Source organism: Simochromis diagramma, unplaced genomic scaffold, assembly GCF_900408965.1.
Source record: "Simochromis diagramma unplaced genomic scaffold, fSimDia1.1 OVJJ01000176.1, whole genome shotgun sequence".
In the NCBI taxonomy this organism is placed as follows: Eukaryota; Metazoa; Chordata; class Actinopteri; order Cichliformes; family Cichlidae; genus Simochromis; species Simochromis diagramma.
The window spans coordinates 6109432-6129180 of NW_024386892.1; the positions used below are offsets into that span (position 1 = coordinate 6109432).

Below are 19749 nucleotides of genomic sequence, written 5' to 3' on the forward strand. Positions count from 1 at the left end.
CTTCCTTTTGTAAAACCTAGCATCACAAGACGCCTGGCTCCTTTGTGCTCCTTCTTCCTACCTAGAAAACACCCTGAATGATGTGAATGCTCACTTCTGGTTCTTGTTCTCCTTTTCCCTTTGATCTGTAAGCTTCCCTTTTATCATCTTGACCTCCCTGTGACCTTTGTGAACCCTGATGGATGTTGATTGGTGGTCCTGAATGAAGCACATCTCTTACAGAGGGTGGGGAACCTTGGAGCACCTCTGCCACTTCAGCTCTGGGCAGGGGGGGCACCCAGGGCAGGTTTTCCCAGGGCAGAGAGCCTGCTCTGGGCAGAGGGAGCCCTTCCTCCACGGAACTTCAGGATCCCAGTAGAAACAGGAGAGCTCATCCCAATTGGGCCATTCTGGGTAATGAAATAGAGTTGTGTGTGTGTGTTTGATCATGCATGATGTTTTCTAGAGATAAAGTAAGAGTGTTTTCAGTTTGTGATGTTAAAACACTGTGAAAATAGTAACAGCAGCAGTCGTGGTTGCACAACTTCAGGGTTTATCTGTCATCTAATGAGGTTTCATATTTAAAAAACTAAATTTGATTGTAGTTTAAGTTTATTACGGGAGGCTGACTACATTACATCACTCTTGATTTGCCTCATTTTGCAAATTATTAAATGTCATCTTTGTGTATACCCATGAGACTACATGTTTGAATGTTTTTTTGCACTTACCACAGGGAACCATATCTAAACCAAACAAAAACTAAGATGTTCTCGGTGTCTCGTAGTTCGTATTTTTATTTAATGTAAAAATATAATAGAATATAATCAATTTTACTCTGTTATATGAGAAGTCAATTTTCCTTGGATCTGTTAAGATATTAATACTGATTTCATCCACACTGGTGTGTGATTATGCCAGTTATAGAATTCACTCGGGACCATATGAGAGAGGTGTCAGTCCAGTCTGTCCGTCTCTCTGCTTAGTCAGCTGTGTCAGGAAGAGCTGACATGTCCTTCAGAAGAACTTCCACAACAGATGGAAAACCCAGGAGAAGATATGGGTAGGGATGGGGAGGTGGCAGAAGCCAGTGAGAAGTGGGAGGGCTGAAAGAAGAAGAGGATGTGTCATATTTTGATATTCCCACTGTGCCATTTTGGCTTATGAATTTCCATTTTAGAGGGCAGTCAATGTCTGTGACTGCTACATTAGTTTTATGGCCTAAAACAGCTTATTGCAGGCAGCGCCAATGTATATGCGAAATATTTCATTTTGCATCAGAGCCTGCTGAAAAGTTACTTTGCTAAGAACGAATTTGCAATTCACCGCATTTTGGAGTAAATATCCACCCGGAGTGCATATGTACTCACAAATATAGCCACGTGTCATGCTAATAGATTGTCTGGCTGGACTGGAAATCATGATCATTTATTACTGACACCATTACATGTGCGGGTGCACATCTGTGTGCTTGCACAACTAACCAGAGACGTACACTCACTGGCAAATACACACACCCGCTCCAAGCCTTGCTGTAGGGGGATAACGGCAACGAGCTGAATGAGGCTGAATCATGCTGAATTGTGTGTTCTGACTAAAACCTCAGGGGCAGTATGCATCTTCTCTCTCTCCTCTTTCCTCTCCTGATTTCAGCAGGACTTTTCAGTCCACTGGCTTTTATGCACGCTTTTCATTAAGAGAAGTACGACATTTGAATGAGCAGTGGAGGGCTACCTGTGTCTGCGTTTGAGAGCTTCCTGACTTGTTTCCTTTGTAACAGAAAAATGAATGTCTGCATGAGATGCAGAACTGCAACATCACCGGGCTGAAAGAAGTAAATGACCAGAGTGGTAACTTGTTAAGCCATGTTGAGTAATTCACGTTATTATACATAATTCACACGGTGTTACAATTTTTGCAGTGTTTAGAATTGTTTTTCGGCCTTGAGTAAAGTTTGTCTGTTTTTCCCTCTTAATCTGTGCTTCAGCATCTGACCTTAAAATACAGCCCTACAGCTAGAATCACAATGAGCTGCACCGGTCAAGTAAGCTGACACACACACGAGAACTCTTACTTTTGTAAAGAGGTCTCAGCATAGGAGCAAACTTGGAGGAAGATGTTAACACGTAACAGTTCTGCTTGACTACAGAGTACACTGAAGGAAGCTGCTAGTTCCATGGCATTGTTCATGCTCTGCTAAAAGAGACACTATAGAGCATGGATGTCAAAGTCATTTTACATTGTGAAGACCAGTGAAACTCCCCTTTCTGTCAGTGTTTTAAGGAATTTAACTGAGGGAGTCAATGCGTGGTAACAGCATGTCTGTTTTTCTACATGGTAAATAAATCCTTGTATAGTAAATGGAAGAAATCTGTCAGCACAGCACTTTGGGACTAAACTGTGACCAATAAAAGTGTAAAATTACAGAAGAAGTAACAGCCAAAACTGTTTTGTAATAATGAAACAAAGTAATTAATAATGTTTTTGCATGATTTTTTTCCCCTTCTTAATTTTTTTTTTTTTTTTTTTTTTTTTTTTTAACGATATGGACCAACTTTAAAATATAGACATTTCTATTGTAGATGGTGAAAAATCAGAGACTGTCATCTATTCCTTAATGACTTTTCTAAAGCCATCCCGTGAGCTGGATTGGAGTCTTTCTGGGGCCCAGTGCTGGCACCCCGACTTCAGTAGCACTAATATAACGAAATGCTCAGAAAGAAGGTGGCTCTCTGTATAAATGCTTTTGTTGTTGTTTTGTGCAGAGGAATGAAGTACACATAGTTGCATATTCAGCTATGTGTACATCAAAATAGTTCTAAAAGCTTTATGGTTGTAGTTTGTTGTTCAGTTCGTAATGAACTTATTGAGTGGTCAGTAGTAATGGGTACTGACCAATCATGTTTAAGTGGGCTTTGGTTGCATGCCAGTAAACAATCCATGTGAAGAGCAAAAGCAGGAGAACATTTGTGATGCTGCATGTGAAAACCAGGGTTTTGTTTTTTGTTTTAAAAACTTGTAGATTAACAAACAAAAACCATACTTCATATATTTATCTTTGTTTATTTTCTATGGATTTTTTACATAAAGATGTCAAACAGTGTTCGTAAATGATCAAACTTCAGATGAAAACTGCATTAGGGTTACAAGAAGCCATCACAATCACAATCCACACGCCGTTATCGCACAGGCTAAACGCACAAATGTCACCAGCATCATTAAGGAGGCAGATTTCACTGGCTGACTGGGCTGCACCCATGTGTCGTGTGTGTGGCCACGCTGAGTGAGGGTTTATCCTCTCGTAGACAAAAGGTTTGTTTGATGAGGATTTGGAGCCAGATCGTATGTTTTTAATGTCACGCATAAGAAACTATTCAATAAACCCCCTTTTTCAGACATAGATTTGAGAGATCTTGCGGACGGTGAAGTTAAGATAACAAACACAGGAAATATTGGAACATCTGGTTGCTCTTGATTGGGCGATTGCTTGGCTGTTGTTTTACACAGCTGTGGTTCTCGGTCTGTGTCTATGGCTACTGGCTATTGCCTGACTATAATTTAGCTTTTTCATACATTTCTACGTTTTTGTAAACACTGATCAGTGCATGGGACAGGAAGTCTTGGCCCATATATCTGGTGAGAACAGCAGAAGCTCTAAAATATCGGGCTGCATGCCCAGAGTCATCAAACAATAGATGATGTGTTCCCCGACTGAAGATGATGTAAATGTATGTACATTTCTTAACTGTGTCTCACAGCTTTGTAGCACTTTCAAATGGGCACAACTGCTCCATCTGATTCTTTAGACACTTTTACTTTGACAAAGTGTCTCAGAGAGACGTGTATGCAAAGGTTTATAGTGTGTGTGTGTGTGTGTGTGTGTGTGTGTGTGTGTGTGTGTGTGTGTGTGTGAGAGAGACAGAGAGAGTGAGTATTTATGTCTGTGTATCCTCAGGGATGCTGGTGTTCAGATTAATTAAAAACTTCAATCCCTCTGTTCTCTGACAGGAATATGGATGCGGCTGAGGGCTTAACTGTAAATACCATTTCTCCAAAATTGTCATTTAAAAAGATTCATCATCTCAGGTAATAATTGTCGTTTATGGTGCTGCAGCGAGGATTTGAAAAGGAGAAATAAACGGACTTTATGAACTGCCTTTTCATTACTCCTGTAAGACACAGTGGTTTCAAGTCAAACTTGACTTGGTTACTTTAGTTTTAATTTTTATACATGCCTTTGACAAAGAAGGCCGTACTGTGTAAACTGTCCCTCCGTTTCATCATTAGTCTTTGAAAAATGGATTAATGAGGTATAACGGCTTAAAAAAATGAAATGACAAAGAAGAAATTAAGCAACAAAAAAAGCATGGTAAAAAAATAGATTAAACATAAATATTGCCCTCAGTAAGACAGCTGGGTATGTTAGCCCAAGGGAGACCAGCTGCTCTGATATCAAACATTAAAAGATTATCATTAAAAATGTATGTCAGACAACCTTAAATGTCACAATCAGGCCTGTTATTAGATTAGATCAGCTCAGAGTTCAAAAGTGTCATCTCAGTAAAGACTTTCTAACCACACCACACTTTTAACTGAATGTGAAAAGGTGGTTTAGTGATGCAACCATTTGGATGCATGACATCAGTGTTTCACTGCATCAACCACCTTGAGGATTTCTTTCTTGTCCCCAAATGCTGTCATGTGAAGAGCAGCCAAGTGTCAGATTCAAAACACAGCCGTCGGCTAGCAACTTCACTCTGGGCCTTTTTGTTCTTGTTCTTTTCAGGCAGGTCAGAATGCTTATGCTGCGAACTGTTCAACTTCACCGAAAGCGATATGAGAGGGTTTCTTTTGCAAAAAAACATATCACCAAAAGAGGTTGAGTTGTGCAGTTCCCCGGAAGGAAGAAGGAGAAAGAAGGTGAGAGGAGAAAGTTGGAAAAGTCGAGTGTTAGTTCACAGTGTAGTCACAAATAACAAGCCCAGAGACTTTTAATAATTCTTGAAGCAGTTTTAGACATTCTCGCTGGTATATGAGTCCAATTTTGAGAAAGTGGCTCTCAACATCAGTCTATTCTTTCAGTGGTTTAAGCTCGACTTTCAGTCAGTTTCAGACAACTTGAAGTGTTTAACATTGCAGTGTTTTACCTTGACTTTGTGATTGGAGCAATGATCACCACTCTCTCTAATACAGTGTTATCCTTTTCCTCAAGTTTTGAAAAGGAAAACACTGATTTGTGTGAGCACACTAGGGGAATTTTTCACGATCCTCTCTACCACACAGAGCACACTGTCATCATCTTGTAGCTTTGTCGTCTCGGGAGATTTGGCCACCGGCGCGCACTCTTTAGGATGAGCTATTATCATTTAACGAGAAAGCCTAAAATCTCCTCCCAAACCAATGAGTCATAACTGTCTGAAAGAGAGAGCTTATTTTAAATCAGCGTTCTTACTCAGAGGAGCTTACGATGGGCCACGCCCAGAGCGTTTATCCTCTGGTTCCATTCTTACAGACTTTGCACAGTTTTTACAGCCTTAATATAAATACTGATGATTAATTAGAAACAGAGCTCCAAGGTAAATCTATTGTTTTGCTGTGTAATGGTGTTAAATGCTTGAGATTAGCATATGAGCAAACTTATCGCACGTCCCAAGAAAATACACTCTGTATAAAACAAATGCGTAAGGGGAAAAAATGCATCTTTTAATGTGGATGTTGTGTGTCATATTAAAATGTAAACGTCTGTTTCGACTGAGGAGATGCCCACTGTCAAAATATCAGGTACAATTCAGTATATGATATATTGTGAATTTGAGAATTTAATCAAACAACCTGAAAAAGGCCAGCTAAGATTAACTCGAATTAAAGGACAAGAAACCAATATGACAACACTGTGAACCACACCCAGACCTTATTCACATGTTCATGTTGTCACAGTTTTGATCATTTCTGATCGTCAGTAAAACAGTTTTGACATTGCTCTGGCCAGTGGGTGTAAGATTACAGCTAATGAAAAGAGTAGCCAAGCAAGATGCTAAATCTGAGGATTATAACCTCATAAAATTAAATGATCAATTGTCAAGTCGTACATATTACAGGTTACATCTTGTAACCTGCAAGAGAAACTGTGGTGTGCATGAGGCATTTTGGCATCCGTGTTTTGATTTAGGACCACGTTTGAGGAGGCAGAGCAATAATTTCAGAAAGCTGATTGACCAGAAGCAGCATCTAGCCGTGTTCTTGCATATTCATACCGCTGCAGGTTTTGAGCTACAAGCGCACTTGTTGCCAAACATAATGATCTGAATGTCAGATCAGTTTATTTCATATCCAAATAATTTTAAAAAATCCAGTTTGTTTTGAAAAAATACATTTTGTCAATTCATCCAGTGAAATAAAATGGTCAGTGTGAATGGCAGTATAAGAATAGGTGGAAAAAAAGAGGTTTGTAAAGGACTTGCGTCTGAGTTTTCATGTTTACATGTTCTGTTTATATAAAAGAGGCCAACTTTCTTACATATGAAGACAAATCACATGTCGAGCCTCACAGGATGTTACAAATTTACATCAAATCAAAATAACATGTGTTTGGATAAAGTCTGGAGTTGTATCCAAGCGTCTGGCCTGAGTAAAAGATAGTTAGGTCTCTTCCTGCTTGTTTATTTGATGCAAAAATGATTGAATATAAAGATGAGCAATTCATCAGGCAGAGTCTGCGGCTACAGGAAGATAAATACCAGACTGTTGGAACAGTGCATATTTAAAGAGGTTTGAGAAAACCAACAAACCCACAAACTTCATTAGGCGAAATTACAAAACAGGGCTGGGTCAGTTACATGACATTATAATGTGGTGTTTACTAAAGATCTTCTTCAGCTCCTCTGCTCGCCCGCCCCCTCTTGCGTTATTTGCTCAAGTAGAGCAGCACAGGTCACTGAGCGTGTTGTGAGCCCCGAAGGTAACCGTGGCAGTCAGCTAACCAGGCGGGAGCGAGATACCCACCACCACCCCCACAGGTTACTGGCACCGAGCCTCAAAGACCTCGCAAAATGTCACATGCACTGCCCTTCCTTCGCGTTCGGACTCAGAGTTACGCTGAAGCACGCATGTTTACTTTGTGCACATGAACGCTAAAAGAGACTATAATGGTAAAAAGCATTCCAGGACAGCTTGAAATAAAGCACACAAAGTATTATGAGAATTAGAGCTGGCATGACCGTACCACCTTAAGGGAACGGAGGGTGATGTTTGTGCATGTGTGTTGATGCTGCCGTTATTCATAAATTGAGACAGACATGGTGTGAGTGGTTTTAAGGTCAAATGAGATGGCAAACAGTGAAGCTTGCCGACCCTGGGTCAAATCACTGGAGGCTGTCAGACAGGAAAACTTGCTGAGTGAAATTAGTTTTTCAGAAGTCTGAATCATGTTATTTTGAAATAAAAAGAGAAGTATCATCCTGCTGATTTGTTCTAATAAACATGGAGATAAAGAAAGTGGCAAATGGACACAGACATGGGGGAGAAGAGGCGCTGAAAAAGACAGATGCCTGCTGTCCCTGCCATGTCTGTCATTGTGTCTGTCATGTGAGCGCTCTGCTGTGGTCACTCCCAACTTGTACTTCATCCATTATTCACAGCTTTGCATTGCCTGAGAGCAGGGTACTTATCACCGTCCAGCCAGAGGGAGGGAGAGGTGAAAGGGACATACTGTGCAATTGGACCAGCATGAGAGCTGCACAGCCAAACGTGCTAATGTGCATCATGGGCGTGTGTGTGTGCAGGTGTTTGTGTGTATGTGTGTGAGCACGGAGTTGGCCTTGTTTTGTGCACTGCAGAGAGAAAGACGTCCTGATGGGTAATTCACAATGCTCCGCTGTCGTGCCCGTGGAGCATATCCGTTTAAATCTCTGATGTTGGCACACCGCACACACGTACATACATTCCCACCAGATTGCTGCCTCTGCTTCATTTTGTGGACTGAAGAATGAGTGGGGGCATTTCCTTCCCACTGATATCAGTATGCCGTGTCAACGGAAAGCCTGTGGTGGTGGTTCAGACCCTGGCGGGCACTTTGACGTGGCCCTGCAGAGCTATTTTGGCTTTCCACATTGTGCTCTTGAGAACAAGCTGATGGTAAGTTAGGGGCTGGACATTTTGTTTAGAAGCGATGGCATTGTAGCTAATACTGATCTGAGAAGATTAATGATTTTCTTTTATGGTGTAAAACACAAAAAGTACTACTTCCATACTGACAGTACACTTGCCAGGGAAGAGCATAACTTATTACTATTTTTGTGTATGCTTTACAAAAGGAACGGTTAATTTTGTCTTTAGTGAAACAATTTAACTGCATCAGTTCAGACAGATGAAAGACTAGAGTTTGGCAATCTAAATCGTTCATTCAGAAAGCCAAAGGTTAATAACAGGTGGTCAAAGATAGGATTCAGAAATCAGGCCAAATCACCCATCTTTCCATTTTCTTCTTAACCCTGACCGTGTTGAGGGGCAGCCTGATTTAGACTTCTGTGGGGAATCTTTGTAAATCCTTCAATGTAACCTATGTAAGTGGCTGACGTTAAGTTGGCTATTAGGGAGAAATCAGTTAAAAGAATGTGGGAGATGCAGGAAAAATGAACAAGCTGAGAAATGACCAAAATGTGGAAACTTGTGGAAAAATGACTCAAATGAATCTGGCTCATTAGATGAGAATTACTTTTGGTAAATGTACTGAATGAAGTAGGTGGAAAATAGACAAAGTGCAGACAGGAATGGAGATCAGTGGTTACAACATAAAACTGGAAATGACTTCATGAATAAACATAACCTAAATCTGTAACAAGTCACCTACGTACTGAGCAGCTGGGGGGAAAAAATAATAAATAATCAGTGTTTACACACTCGTGTTAGTTTATATGGAAGGTATGTGGTAAGTAGTTTGTATGGGGGGTGGAGAAGTCTTCTGTAGACTGGTCTCCATCTTAGAGGGGTGGAGAATATAATAAAGTTCAAAGATGTATGTCCTCAGTATTGGTTAGCTGATACCTGGGTGTCAACAACATATTGTAAACATGCATCTCAGGTTTTCTACTGTAGTGCAGAAGCGTAACTAAGTAATGGATTTAGTAATGCAGTTTAAAAAGAAAACCACAACTCTGTAATACTTTTGCTGTCTTATAACAGGCAGCATTGTAATGAGCCAAATATTCCCTGTTCCATAAAACATAACTTCAATTTGGACGTCAGGTGAGATTACAGCCATTTGACTAAAGCATTTGGGGCATTTTCTCACCTGTGCTGTATAGTCTGTTTAGATTGGACTTCCTCTTGGCGTGGTTCATTTGTGCAGATGGGAAATTGCGCTCAGGTACGGACCAAAGTAGCCACATCACGACACTTTGGAGGAATTGGTCCTGGTCTGGTTCCAGATTAACACCAGAGCTGTTCATTTATTTCGGAGAACAGGATCAAGCCTTGATCTGATCAAACTAGCAGGTATACGGGAAAGTCTGCAGGTAGTTTTTTTTTTTTTTTTTTTTTTTAAACTCTGCTTCACAGAGACAATGTAAAGACAAAAATACATGTTTAATTGAAAATACTGGCTTTATGTTGGTTTGGAATCTAAAGTCCCAAGAAAGGCTGAAGTTGACTTCAAAAGATCTGGTATTGACTTGGAAATGGGTTGAAAATGTGTCTTTAAAAGCTGTCATGGAAACGTTACTTTTATGTACTTCAAAACTTGTTTGTGTCACCTTAAATATTAGATTGTATGAAAACTTCTAACACTTAAACAAATAAAAAATAAATGTAAATACACACATGCACACAAAATCCTACAAGATATGACAACTTACCATCACAGCAAATCAAATGAAGTGTGTTTAATTATGGAGAAACACATGACGGGAGCAGGATTCTTGTGCCAGTTTGCTGCAGGCCAGAATGAGGTTTTAGAGTGCGGGAAAATGGAGGAGATAATGATGTAAATATTGGACCTCTGGACCCACTGTGTGGTCATTCTGCAGCAAACACTTTGGCCGTGCTCGTTGGAGTAATTTTCTGGTTTGATTTGGATTTCTAAACCTGGCTGCATGTTGACATATGAATGTCATAACAGAATTTGCTTTCCTTGGCAGCACTGGGGTCTGTGTGGCCTCATAACGTAAATCAAACACAGGGTTTTTATGCCGTCAGAATTGAGTCCGCTGAGTTGTCGGGTATTTTTAAAGCAGTGGTTGATTTGCATTGGTCAAAGTCATGGGCCATGGTTGTAATTTGTGGCTTTCATGAAGCGGTGAGGTTTTACTGCTAAGATTTCAACAGACCCACATTACATCAACAAACACCACCACCATTTAATAAATTAGCCAGAGATATGGAAGAAAAAGGACTCAGGAACAAAGTCCTTCTTTCTCACTGTTATTTTAACCTTCTACTGCTTTTTAAAATGAAATACTGTAACAATTTATATACACTTTATATTATTATCAAATTTATAGTGTGTTTTTCAAGCACATAAATATTAACCCACGTATCTATTCTTCTCCAATAAGTATGCTGTATTATCAATATAAATAAATAAGCACCTGCTCTGTTTTTACCTGATTTGAAAAAAACTTGCCTTGTTACATTTACTTATTCAGATGACGGGTGAGCGCTGATTTGTGTGCGTAGGTGTTTGTATCTACTTGCCAGAGACTTGAAGCAGTTGTGCTAATGAGTGTATATACAAGCTGTGTGTGTGTGTGTGTGTGTGTGTGTGTGTGTTTAGGTCTGTGTGTAGTTGAATTTGCCAGCGACTTGTTTTGGAATTGCCCTGCAGTGTAATTCATGGGAAATTCAAGTTATCGAGTTTTAGAGAGTTAAAGTCAAGAGTTGGATTTGCCGTGCAGCTTTGTGTGTGTGTGTGAGCGAGAGTAAGACGGTGTGAGACAGTGTGTGTGAGTTAAAGAAAGGGACAGAAAGATCAAGCCAGCAAGCGTAGGCTGTGTGCTTAAACTTGAGAGATTTACATGCAAAGCGCCGGTGCTCCTGCATCTTAACTTGGGGAAGTGAAGGTTGAAATGTACTCGGTGCAAATGCGCTTACGACTGGCAAGGAAACCAATTTCATTTACAAGTGGGAACTCAAAATAATGTATTCCCACACTCAACCACGCTCCATCTTAAGATGTTTGACTTGTTTTCCTGACTAGAGATTTACACCCTGGAATAACCAGGCCACGATACGATAAGTTAATTCATCCGCAGCTGTTTGGCTCATGCACTTTCAGACGGAATTAGCCGCCTGTGTGCATACTTACCACTGAATTAAACAGTAAAGTCACTCAGCTGGTAAAGCAATGTTTTTGCTAATATTTCCATTGAGGTAAACCACTTTAGCCTCACTGGCAGTGGAGTTATGGAAATCAGACGAGGCGGGCGAAGTAACGGCTCGTGCAGTGAGTAAATGAGTGTGGAAGTATGCATTAATGCAGTAGTTCATTTGTTGGTCAAGAGCAAATTTGATCCCGATGGAGCCTGAGGTCATTTTACCAATTTTGCTTCACACTCACAAGGGACAAGAACCCTTTAATTCAATAACTTTCAGGGCCTCTTCGCTTTGCAGATTAAGGTGAAATGTGCATGAGACTTAAGGGGCAGAACTATGGATGTGAAACTTAAATATGTTTTCCATGCCCTCCAGTCAGCTTTTAAACCTGGTATATTGTACTCAGTAGTTTAATACTTCACATTAGACAAATGTAATCTGTCTAATCTGCCACCGAACAGAAGGAATTATTTATTTATTTATTTTATCTTATTTTTTTGAGCCACACGTTTAAGTATTTGAGTTAATCAAGCTTGGTTGCAAAGTGCAATGTACAAGTCACTAACTATTCAAATAGCACCTTTGATGGTACCATGCTTTGATGTATCTCAGCAATCTACATCATTTGTTATATAATTGCATTAAAACTAGTCCAAAAGAAGAAGATCAGATCAAGGTTAGTGATTCTTATTAGCAGAGTTGAGATCTAGCGAAAAGGGATCAGCCACAGCGCCCACAGCTGTCACCACTGTCAGTCACCGAAACAACATTCCTAGCTTTAAACCTTATTTTTAACCCAAGGAGATATAACAAAAAATTGTTTTTTATAATACTTTTTAGTTCTGCATTTTGGGAATGGACTCACTTTTGGAGCCCTCCCCAAATGCCCACAAGAGAACTACACTGTATGTGTGGACTTAATTTCTTAAATCTGGAAGTTGCTGCTTCATTTTAGTTTCTTCACAAACAAAGATATTAAGCTGCTTTAGTTGTATGAAACACACTGGTGGATGGAAACGGTTGATAATATGGCTTAACTTGCTTCTTGCTAGTAACTGTTGCTTGTTGATCAGGTTGCATTATAAATGACTCTGCAGGTTTGCTCGTGTCTTATTTTTCATGTTACCTTGGTGAAATCTCCACTGTGGTGATGCCTGTTAGCTGTTAGCTGTCCGCTGTGTGCCTGACAGACGGATAAACAAACTGGTGCTTGACCATAGATTACACCTGTCATGATGATACCGTCATCATTGTTTTTCTTGTGGGGTGGGGGAATTTGTGGGTTGGGGAGTGGTGGCGGTGGCTTGAAATCAATTTTGAAAAAGAAAAAAAACCTGCTTGTAAATACATTTTACTTTTGCCTTCTTTAAGCCTTCTATTTTTATTTGCAGTTCCGAGTGAAACAATAATTCTGTTGTTGTTTTTTGTTGTTCTTTATCAAGCGTGGATCGCTCATAAAAAACCAAAAAGGGGGGAAAAATATGATATTTTCTAACACATGAACTTCCTGTAATTGCAATGCAGATTTGTCAGTAAACACATTCAAACTGCAGTGATTTACATTAGTTTAGTGTTGCAGCTGTTTCTTCCTTCTAAGACATCTGTTTTGTTTTTCTTTTTAAGAAGTATGATGTGTTTATGTTGGCTGCATTTTGTTTCATTTTTGTAACTGAATACGGAATGATCCCAAATGTCTGACATGGAAGCGAGCAGCACAGATTCATTGGTTTGGATGAACATTAATGTAAAATTTACAATCCTGGATGATATATATTATATATTTTCACTCTTAATGACAAGCTCATTTGCCTTTTTGTTAAAGGCTTTGTAGATGAATAACACACCTTTTAGATCTCCTAAGTATCTGCCCACTTTTCTCTTTCTCAGCTGATTCTTTCTTTTCTCCTCTTCTAAACTCTGCTCTCTTTCCTTCCTTTTTATCCCTGTCTCCTCTCTCCTTCCCCTCAGTCCCCCTCTCTCCTCCTCTCTGCTTTTGTGCCATGTTGTAGTTGGGATTATGTGCTCAAGCTGCCAGTTATGCTCAGCTTGCCTGCGCTCTGCTCCCTGGCCTACGTTGTATTAACGTAAAGAACTGAATGAAGTGGACGAAGGTCTGAAACTGTTTCTTATTACCATTAGGCTCCAGGAAGGTAATGAATATGGGGATTTGGTTGTAGAATAGCTGTTGCCTCAAGGGTAAAGAGGGCATTTGTTTTGTTTTTGCATATGCACACGTTTCATTTCTTGATTGATTTTTTTTTTTTTTTTTCTTGCGGGGGGGATATTTCTTTGAATGTCTTACATTTTTTTCCTTTTATTTTTTTGCAGTCTTACTGAAATCCCGAGCCAAATCCATTCCACTAAGGCAAACAGACTCTGAAAGTCTCCCCAGTGTGTCTTTAAGGGCTTAGTATGGAAAGCCATCATTTCTAAACCATAAATCAAGATGTGGAGAACAGATGTGACTTGGCCTGACTCGGCATGGCCATGCTGCTAATCTTATTGTCTACACAGAAGATCATATAGCGGCTCATGTAGCATACAGACATAGGTGAAGTTAATTACAGATAGCTATCGTAAAATCTCGGAGGAGCAATTAACTGCAGAGGCGAGACGCTGATTTTGTGCCTCTTTTTTTGGACACATGAAGAAGAACACAAGGGTACTAGTGCTCATCTGAGCCTTTTTACCCCTGCAAAGGCATCTGCAGTCCTACCATTACCCAACTGCTGTTATCCTGTCAGAAGAAATGCAGTCACTCACCATAGACATGTAATGCCGTTTATGATTAATGAAAAGTGAGATCCAGAAAAACAAGTAGCAGCTGCACGTTATAGAGATTGAATTTAACGTCGGCTGGAATGGGGAGTGGGAGGTGGTGAAATAGATTATGCGGAGGAATTTAGTTGCCAAAACAAAAAAGTAACTGCACCCCTGTGGCACCACTGTGGGCTCGGCTCACATTTAAATTCTCTTATCAGAAGTTAAACTTTTTTACTCAGGTGAACGCAATTTTTAAGCTAATATATGTATACAAAGCCAGCTTTAAAAAAAAAATACATATTGATGACATAACCTGGCTCTCAGGTTTTATTCATGCGTTCAGCTGTTCTGTCGCACACCCTCTCAGTCATTCTCTACTTAATGGTATCTACGGATGATTCTGCTTTTTCAATATGAGCATGTGAGCCCACACAGAAACACTGTTGTGGTGTCACACCTCAGGAAAATGAGAATCAGACAGAATACATTATAGTGGATGTAGCACAAAGGAAGCAGATTGAGAGGAAATAGAGGCAGACTTGGCAGACAACATGTGGACATTACTGCTGAGGTAGTAGTAGCCAAATTAAGGTTGTAAATGCATACTGAGAGCCAGAGAGAGATGCAGAGACCAACAGGAAGAAAGAGTGAATTAGAGAAGACACCGATGAGAAGTGAGGCAGTGTCCTGCCTGACCTCCCGCCCACCCCTTGCTGTTCCAATTATCAGCTATTTTGATTGGTCTTGGAGAGAGGGAGGCCAATTAGAGAAGCTCTCTGCAGGGAGTCTTTTACACCATAAGTAAGTCATGCAAGCATTATGCACATTTTTGAACTTGAACAAAAGAAAATCAAAAAGGTAAAAAACAAAACTGGTGATGTTGCAAAAGTGTTTGAAATGCTGAAGTGCAAAGTACTTGTATTGATGAGGAGATTGGAACTGATTAAAAAAAATATGTTTATGATTGTATAATGACATGAGGAAGAACTGACCTTACTTACAAACAAATAAATGATTATTATTTATACTATTAGAAGCCCAGTGAGTCCTTGCCTTCATTTGTTTGATGGCATATAAAATTTGTCTTCTTTTTCCTTTATATTTATCTATAGAGCTGAATGTACAACGGTTGTAAGACAGATTATATATTTATTTCTTTGTCTAACTCGCACATGAGTCAGTGCATGCAGATGTGGCCAGTTGTTTTATGCTAGGCTTCATTTCTGCTAACGCGAGCGGCTGAACTTCTGGTGCCTTTTTTCTGCACTTCTGTTATAAATAATGTAATACGGCCTCTTCTGTACAGCAGCCAATTCATTTAGTCCAGTGAAACTCTTGTAGTACAGAGTAGTCGGCATTTGTTGTTGGTCGTTCATGCATGCACTTGCTTGCTAACCGAGGTTGTTAGCGTTAGCTGATAGCTTAGTATTCCTCTGTAGTTTTCCGCTTCTGACTGGCTCTTTAATACTTCCTGTGGTCTGAACATTAACAATAAATATTTGTAAAGGCCACTCAGTGGGCACAAATATTTGAATGGTCCCTTAATTCTCATTTTGCTTGTTTTGATCCAGAGCAACATTGCACTAGAGTTATACAGTAAGTGCAAAGAGTTCCTCTTCTTCCTTTAAATGGAAAACATAAACATTATGTTTTGTGTTTTCTGTGGCAGAACGATTGATCCAATAAAAATTCTTGTTGCCTTTTAGGTGAATTGTGATGCTGGTGGAGATATTGAAAGTGAGAGGAGTCTGTCTGTGAAATGAAGTTAAAAGCAACAGATTGAGGCTGGGAGTGTGTTATTGCTTTCGTGCTTTCCTCTTGCTGGAATAATCTGTTTAGTTGCTGACACTTCGATCTAATAAGCTCGCTGATTGACGGACGGAGAGGAGCACATTTACACTCCGGCTGTGTGGGGAGAGCAGCGTGAATCAAGAGAAAACATGCAATCTAAAAGATGGATTCAAACGCATAAAACACACTAACGTGGATGCTTAGACACATAAATCTGCACACAGGCGTTTGCAATCATGCGCACGCCTCTGACTTAAATGTCAATTGAAGTTGGAATTGCTGTGGATTTCCCCACAGGCTCTGTGGCAGCAATCATTTGTGTACATTATATCTTCAGCTCACAGGTAAAGAGGTGGTCTAATGCAATGTTTGCATACTGTTTGTCTTCTCCTGTCTGAAAATATATTTCACTCATTTCCATGTAACTGACTTTGTCTTTAAGAAAAGAGAAAGAGAACCCCTGTGATGTGTTTGCCATGGTAACGCAGATAAGATTCAGATTTTATTAGCATACAAATTTCATGTTCAGTGTAGCGTCTTAAAACATGCTAGGACAAAGTGTCCTGTGAAGGATCTTACTGGGACACGGGAATTATGGATATGATGTGATAATGGCAACATTTAGAACATAAAGGTACACTGCTGGAAGTCACATGATTTCATGTGGTGCACTTATTTGACTCGTTGTTTGAGTCACTGTGAGTCACAGAGAATTACAGTTCAATGGCTTTTCTTTCAGCCAGCATTGCATTTAAGTAATTAAGCACTTGGTGGTATATGATTAGACCAGCTTTCCTTCACTTCGGGAGATTTGGATGTAAGTTTTAAAATTAGTTTCTGTTGCTTTCTTGGTACCGAGGAGAACAAGACAACCACAAGTCTTTACAGGTTGTGTGATCACCTCAATTCTGGGCTATCCACTATCCACTCACTGGCAGAATTTTTATAGACAAATAGTTTTTCATTACTTTACCCAGAAAGGCTACTTTCTAATGTGTTGCCCAGCTTCTTGATCGTCATATGACTACAAACACAGATACACATAATACAGACAGATACCAGAGAAAGACTCTGAGTCACTGAGATAGACACGTGCTGGAGAAGGTCCTCGAGGTTGCAGAGCTCAGTCCATTTAGGAACTTCTCATTAAAGATGGAGACACTTCATGTAAAAATATTCGTGAAATGTTCCTTCTTTGTTGAATAAAAAAGAGAAATACAGCTTTTAGTACTTTTAGTTCTCTTGCTCCTCATTTGAACTACTGGCCTTGACCCTCCCGTTTCACTAGATTTTCATGAAGTCGGTACAAGCACGTGTTGCCTCTCAGGTATCTGGTCAGAATTTAAAGTTGCTTAATTGTGCATCAGTCTCCAAATTAATGCTGCTAGTCTTTGAACATTAACTAGCCTTTTATTTACATTTCCAGGATACTGAAATGTCATTTCAAATTCTAAATTGATGCAGTTCTTGTTACGTGCAGCATGCGTGACCCACTGGTAAGCAACAATTGCTCTATGGAAAGATTCACTTTGTTACATCCATTTTGTTGACTGATTGGCCATGACTTAGCCTAATTACTAATCATTAAGGTCTGTGAGAGAGTTTCTATACATGGAAATGGTTCTCCTTAGTTTTCTACCAATAGCAAATCCCAAGTCATTAATCACTCTTTGATGATGTAGTGAAATCTTGCCAGAAGTAGCATTTTTCCTTCTTCCTGTAGAGCAGAGCTGTCATCACCACATCAAGAAATGCTGACCTCACTGTGTCATTATTCTGTCTATATGTAGAGTATAATTATAGCTTTGTTTGAGTCATAATCTTATTTATTTACATGACATCCTGATGCGTATGTTGAGGGTGCTCAGTATAGCTCCCAGCTTCAGCTTTCATTAGTAATTTGAATAGAGAAACAAACTCAAAACTATTTCCTTGTAAATCAGTCTGCACGTTCTTTATTAAACCTAGCTATGGACTTAGAAAACAATGTTGAAACTGAACGGTCTTTTAGTTACTTTTGAACCTCCATTAACTCTTTAAACACTGAACTTTGGAAGAAAACATTTCAACCACTGCTGTTGTCACTACTAACAACGTGGCAGAACAACCTTTCCAGTTTGGTCCGGGCATCTGAGTAACACCCTATCTCTTGCTCTAATCTGAGCTGTCATCTGCTCATGAAATAGTTCACGTCCCTCGCTCCACCCTGAATTACATGCCCATCTCACATATCTCGCCCCTCAACTTTGCTGAACTGGACTCTTATTGTTTAAGTAGAAATAAATCATTTCTATCTCCTCAGCTCTTATTTCCTCTTCTTGCACTTGTCTGTCATACAAAATCATTTAGGGGTTAGAGCTATACTTTTTTCAGGCCTGTTGTCAGAGCACATTGGACATTGGATGAAGGACCTCTCGTGTAATCTACTCTAAACTAATTACACTCAGTCACTATCATACACCCATCTTTTAAAGTATAGAAAAATGTCCTCCAACCTCTGGGCAGAAATAACTTCCTAGGTAGCATAGCTGTAAACCTAAGCTAAGTAGCTAAGTAAACCTTTTAACAAGCTACATACATCACCTAGACTGGCAACCTATCAAGGGTCCAGGTTCAAACCCTCTGTTAACCTAATTGGATGGGAAATCAAATGTATAGATGGCTGAATATGTGAGGAAAAAAGTGCACTAGCAAAAAACCCCAAACAAAACACTAATAAAATAACACTGCCACAACTAGTTAAAAAAAAAAAAATAAAGCCCAGCAGAAATAACTACTAACTACTTGTTCATCTTTTAGGTGCTTCCTTTAGAGGTTTCCAGAGCAGATCATCTCCTTTGATCTTACCCCATCTCTTGGATCCCCTTCTGTCACACGGGCATGTCCTCCTTCACTATGTCCATTAATCTTCTTCTCATCTTCCTCTTTTCCTCCTGCGTGGCACCTCCATATTTAACACTCTTTGTCCAATATATCCACTATCCCTTCTCTCCACATGTTCAAACCATTTTAATCTTGTCTCTCTAACTTTGTCCTCAAATTGTTCAACCTGAGTTGGTACTTTAGATGTTTGCATTTCTAATTGTGTCCATCCTGGTGACTGCTGATGAAAACCTTAAGCCTCCTGTCTCTTTACTAGTGCCACTATCTCCAAAGCATACACCAGTGCAGGTCTCACTTCCATCTTGTAAATATGGTGCTTCACTCTTGCTGATATCCGTCCACACCTGACACTCATCACCACCCACTCCATGCTTTACCTCTCTTGCTCACTGTTTTTGGCTTTGCTTCACTGCTCCTTGAATATTCACCTTTTCTGTCTCCTTCTCATTCACAGACACATTATGTCTTGCTTCTACTGACTTTCATTCTTCTTCTCTTAGTTGGATACCTCAACCTTTTCACGCTCTCTCCCACCCTGTCTTTACTCTCAGTATAGATCACAGTATCATCTGTAAACATCAACGTCCACGGAGACTTCTGCCTGACCTCCTCAGTCAACCTGCTCATTACCATTGCAAATAACAAGTGGCTCAGAGCCGATAGCTGATGTTATCCCACCCCCACCTCAAACCCATCTCCCACTCTTATCGCACACCTCAACACTGTCTCGCACCAGACAGTGGTGTCCTGAACCAGCTTCACATACTGTTCTGCCACTACTGACTTCCTCACGCAGTACCACAGGTCCTCTCTGTACCCTATCATAAGCTCTCTGTCCATTGAATTATAAATGTATGAAACAGGAAACATTACAGAGCAAAGTCAGCCAGAAAGTCTTTGTTACAGACTCGGTCCATATTCCATCAAGTTAAGAACACACAATATTCAAAGAAACAAGAAGAGTGGCCTGTGATGTGGAGAGCTACAATTCTTGCAATAAATGTGGTGTAGATTTCTAAAAGCTGC

The 19749-nt window shown here is 39.9% G+C and overlaps 1 protein-coding gene across 2 annotated transcripts in view; it reads left to right on the forward strand.

Annotated features, from left to right (window-relative positions):
* Positions 1-19749, forward strand: part of gfra1a (gdnf family receptor alpha 1a) — a 97440-nt gene that overhangs the window by 17202 nt on the left and 60489 nt on the right. Inside the window, exon 4 of one of the 2 annotated variants that reach the window (XM_040034077.1) lies at positions 223-393. The exons of the other annotated variant lie outside the window; for it this stretch is intronic. Coding sequence (XP_039890011.1) covers positions 223-393 — 171 coding nt within the window. The remainder of the gene's footprint in view (positions 1-222; positions 394-19749) is intronic. 2 annotated transcript variants of the gene reach the window in all.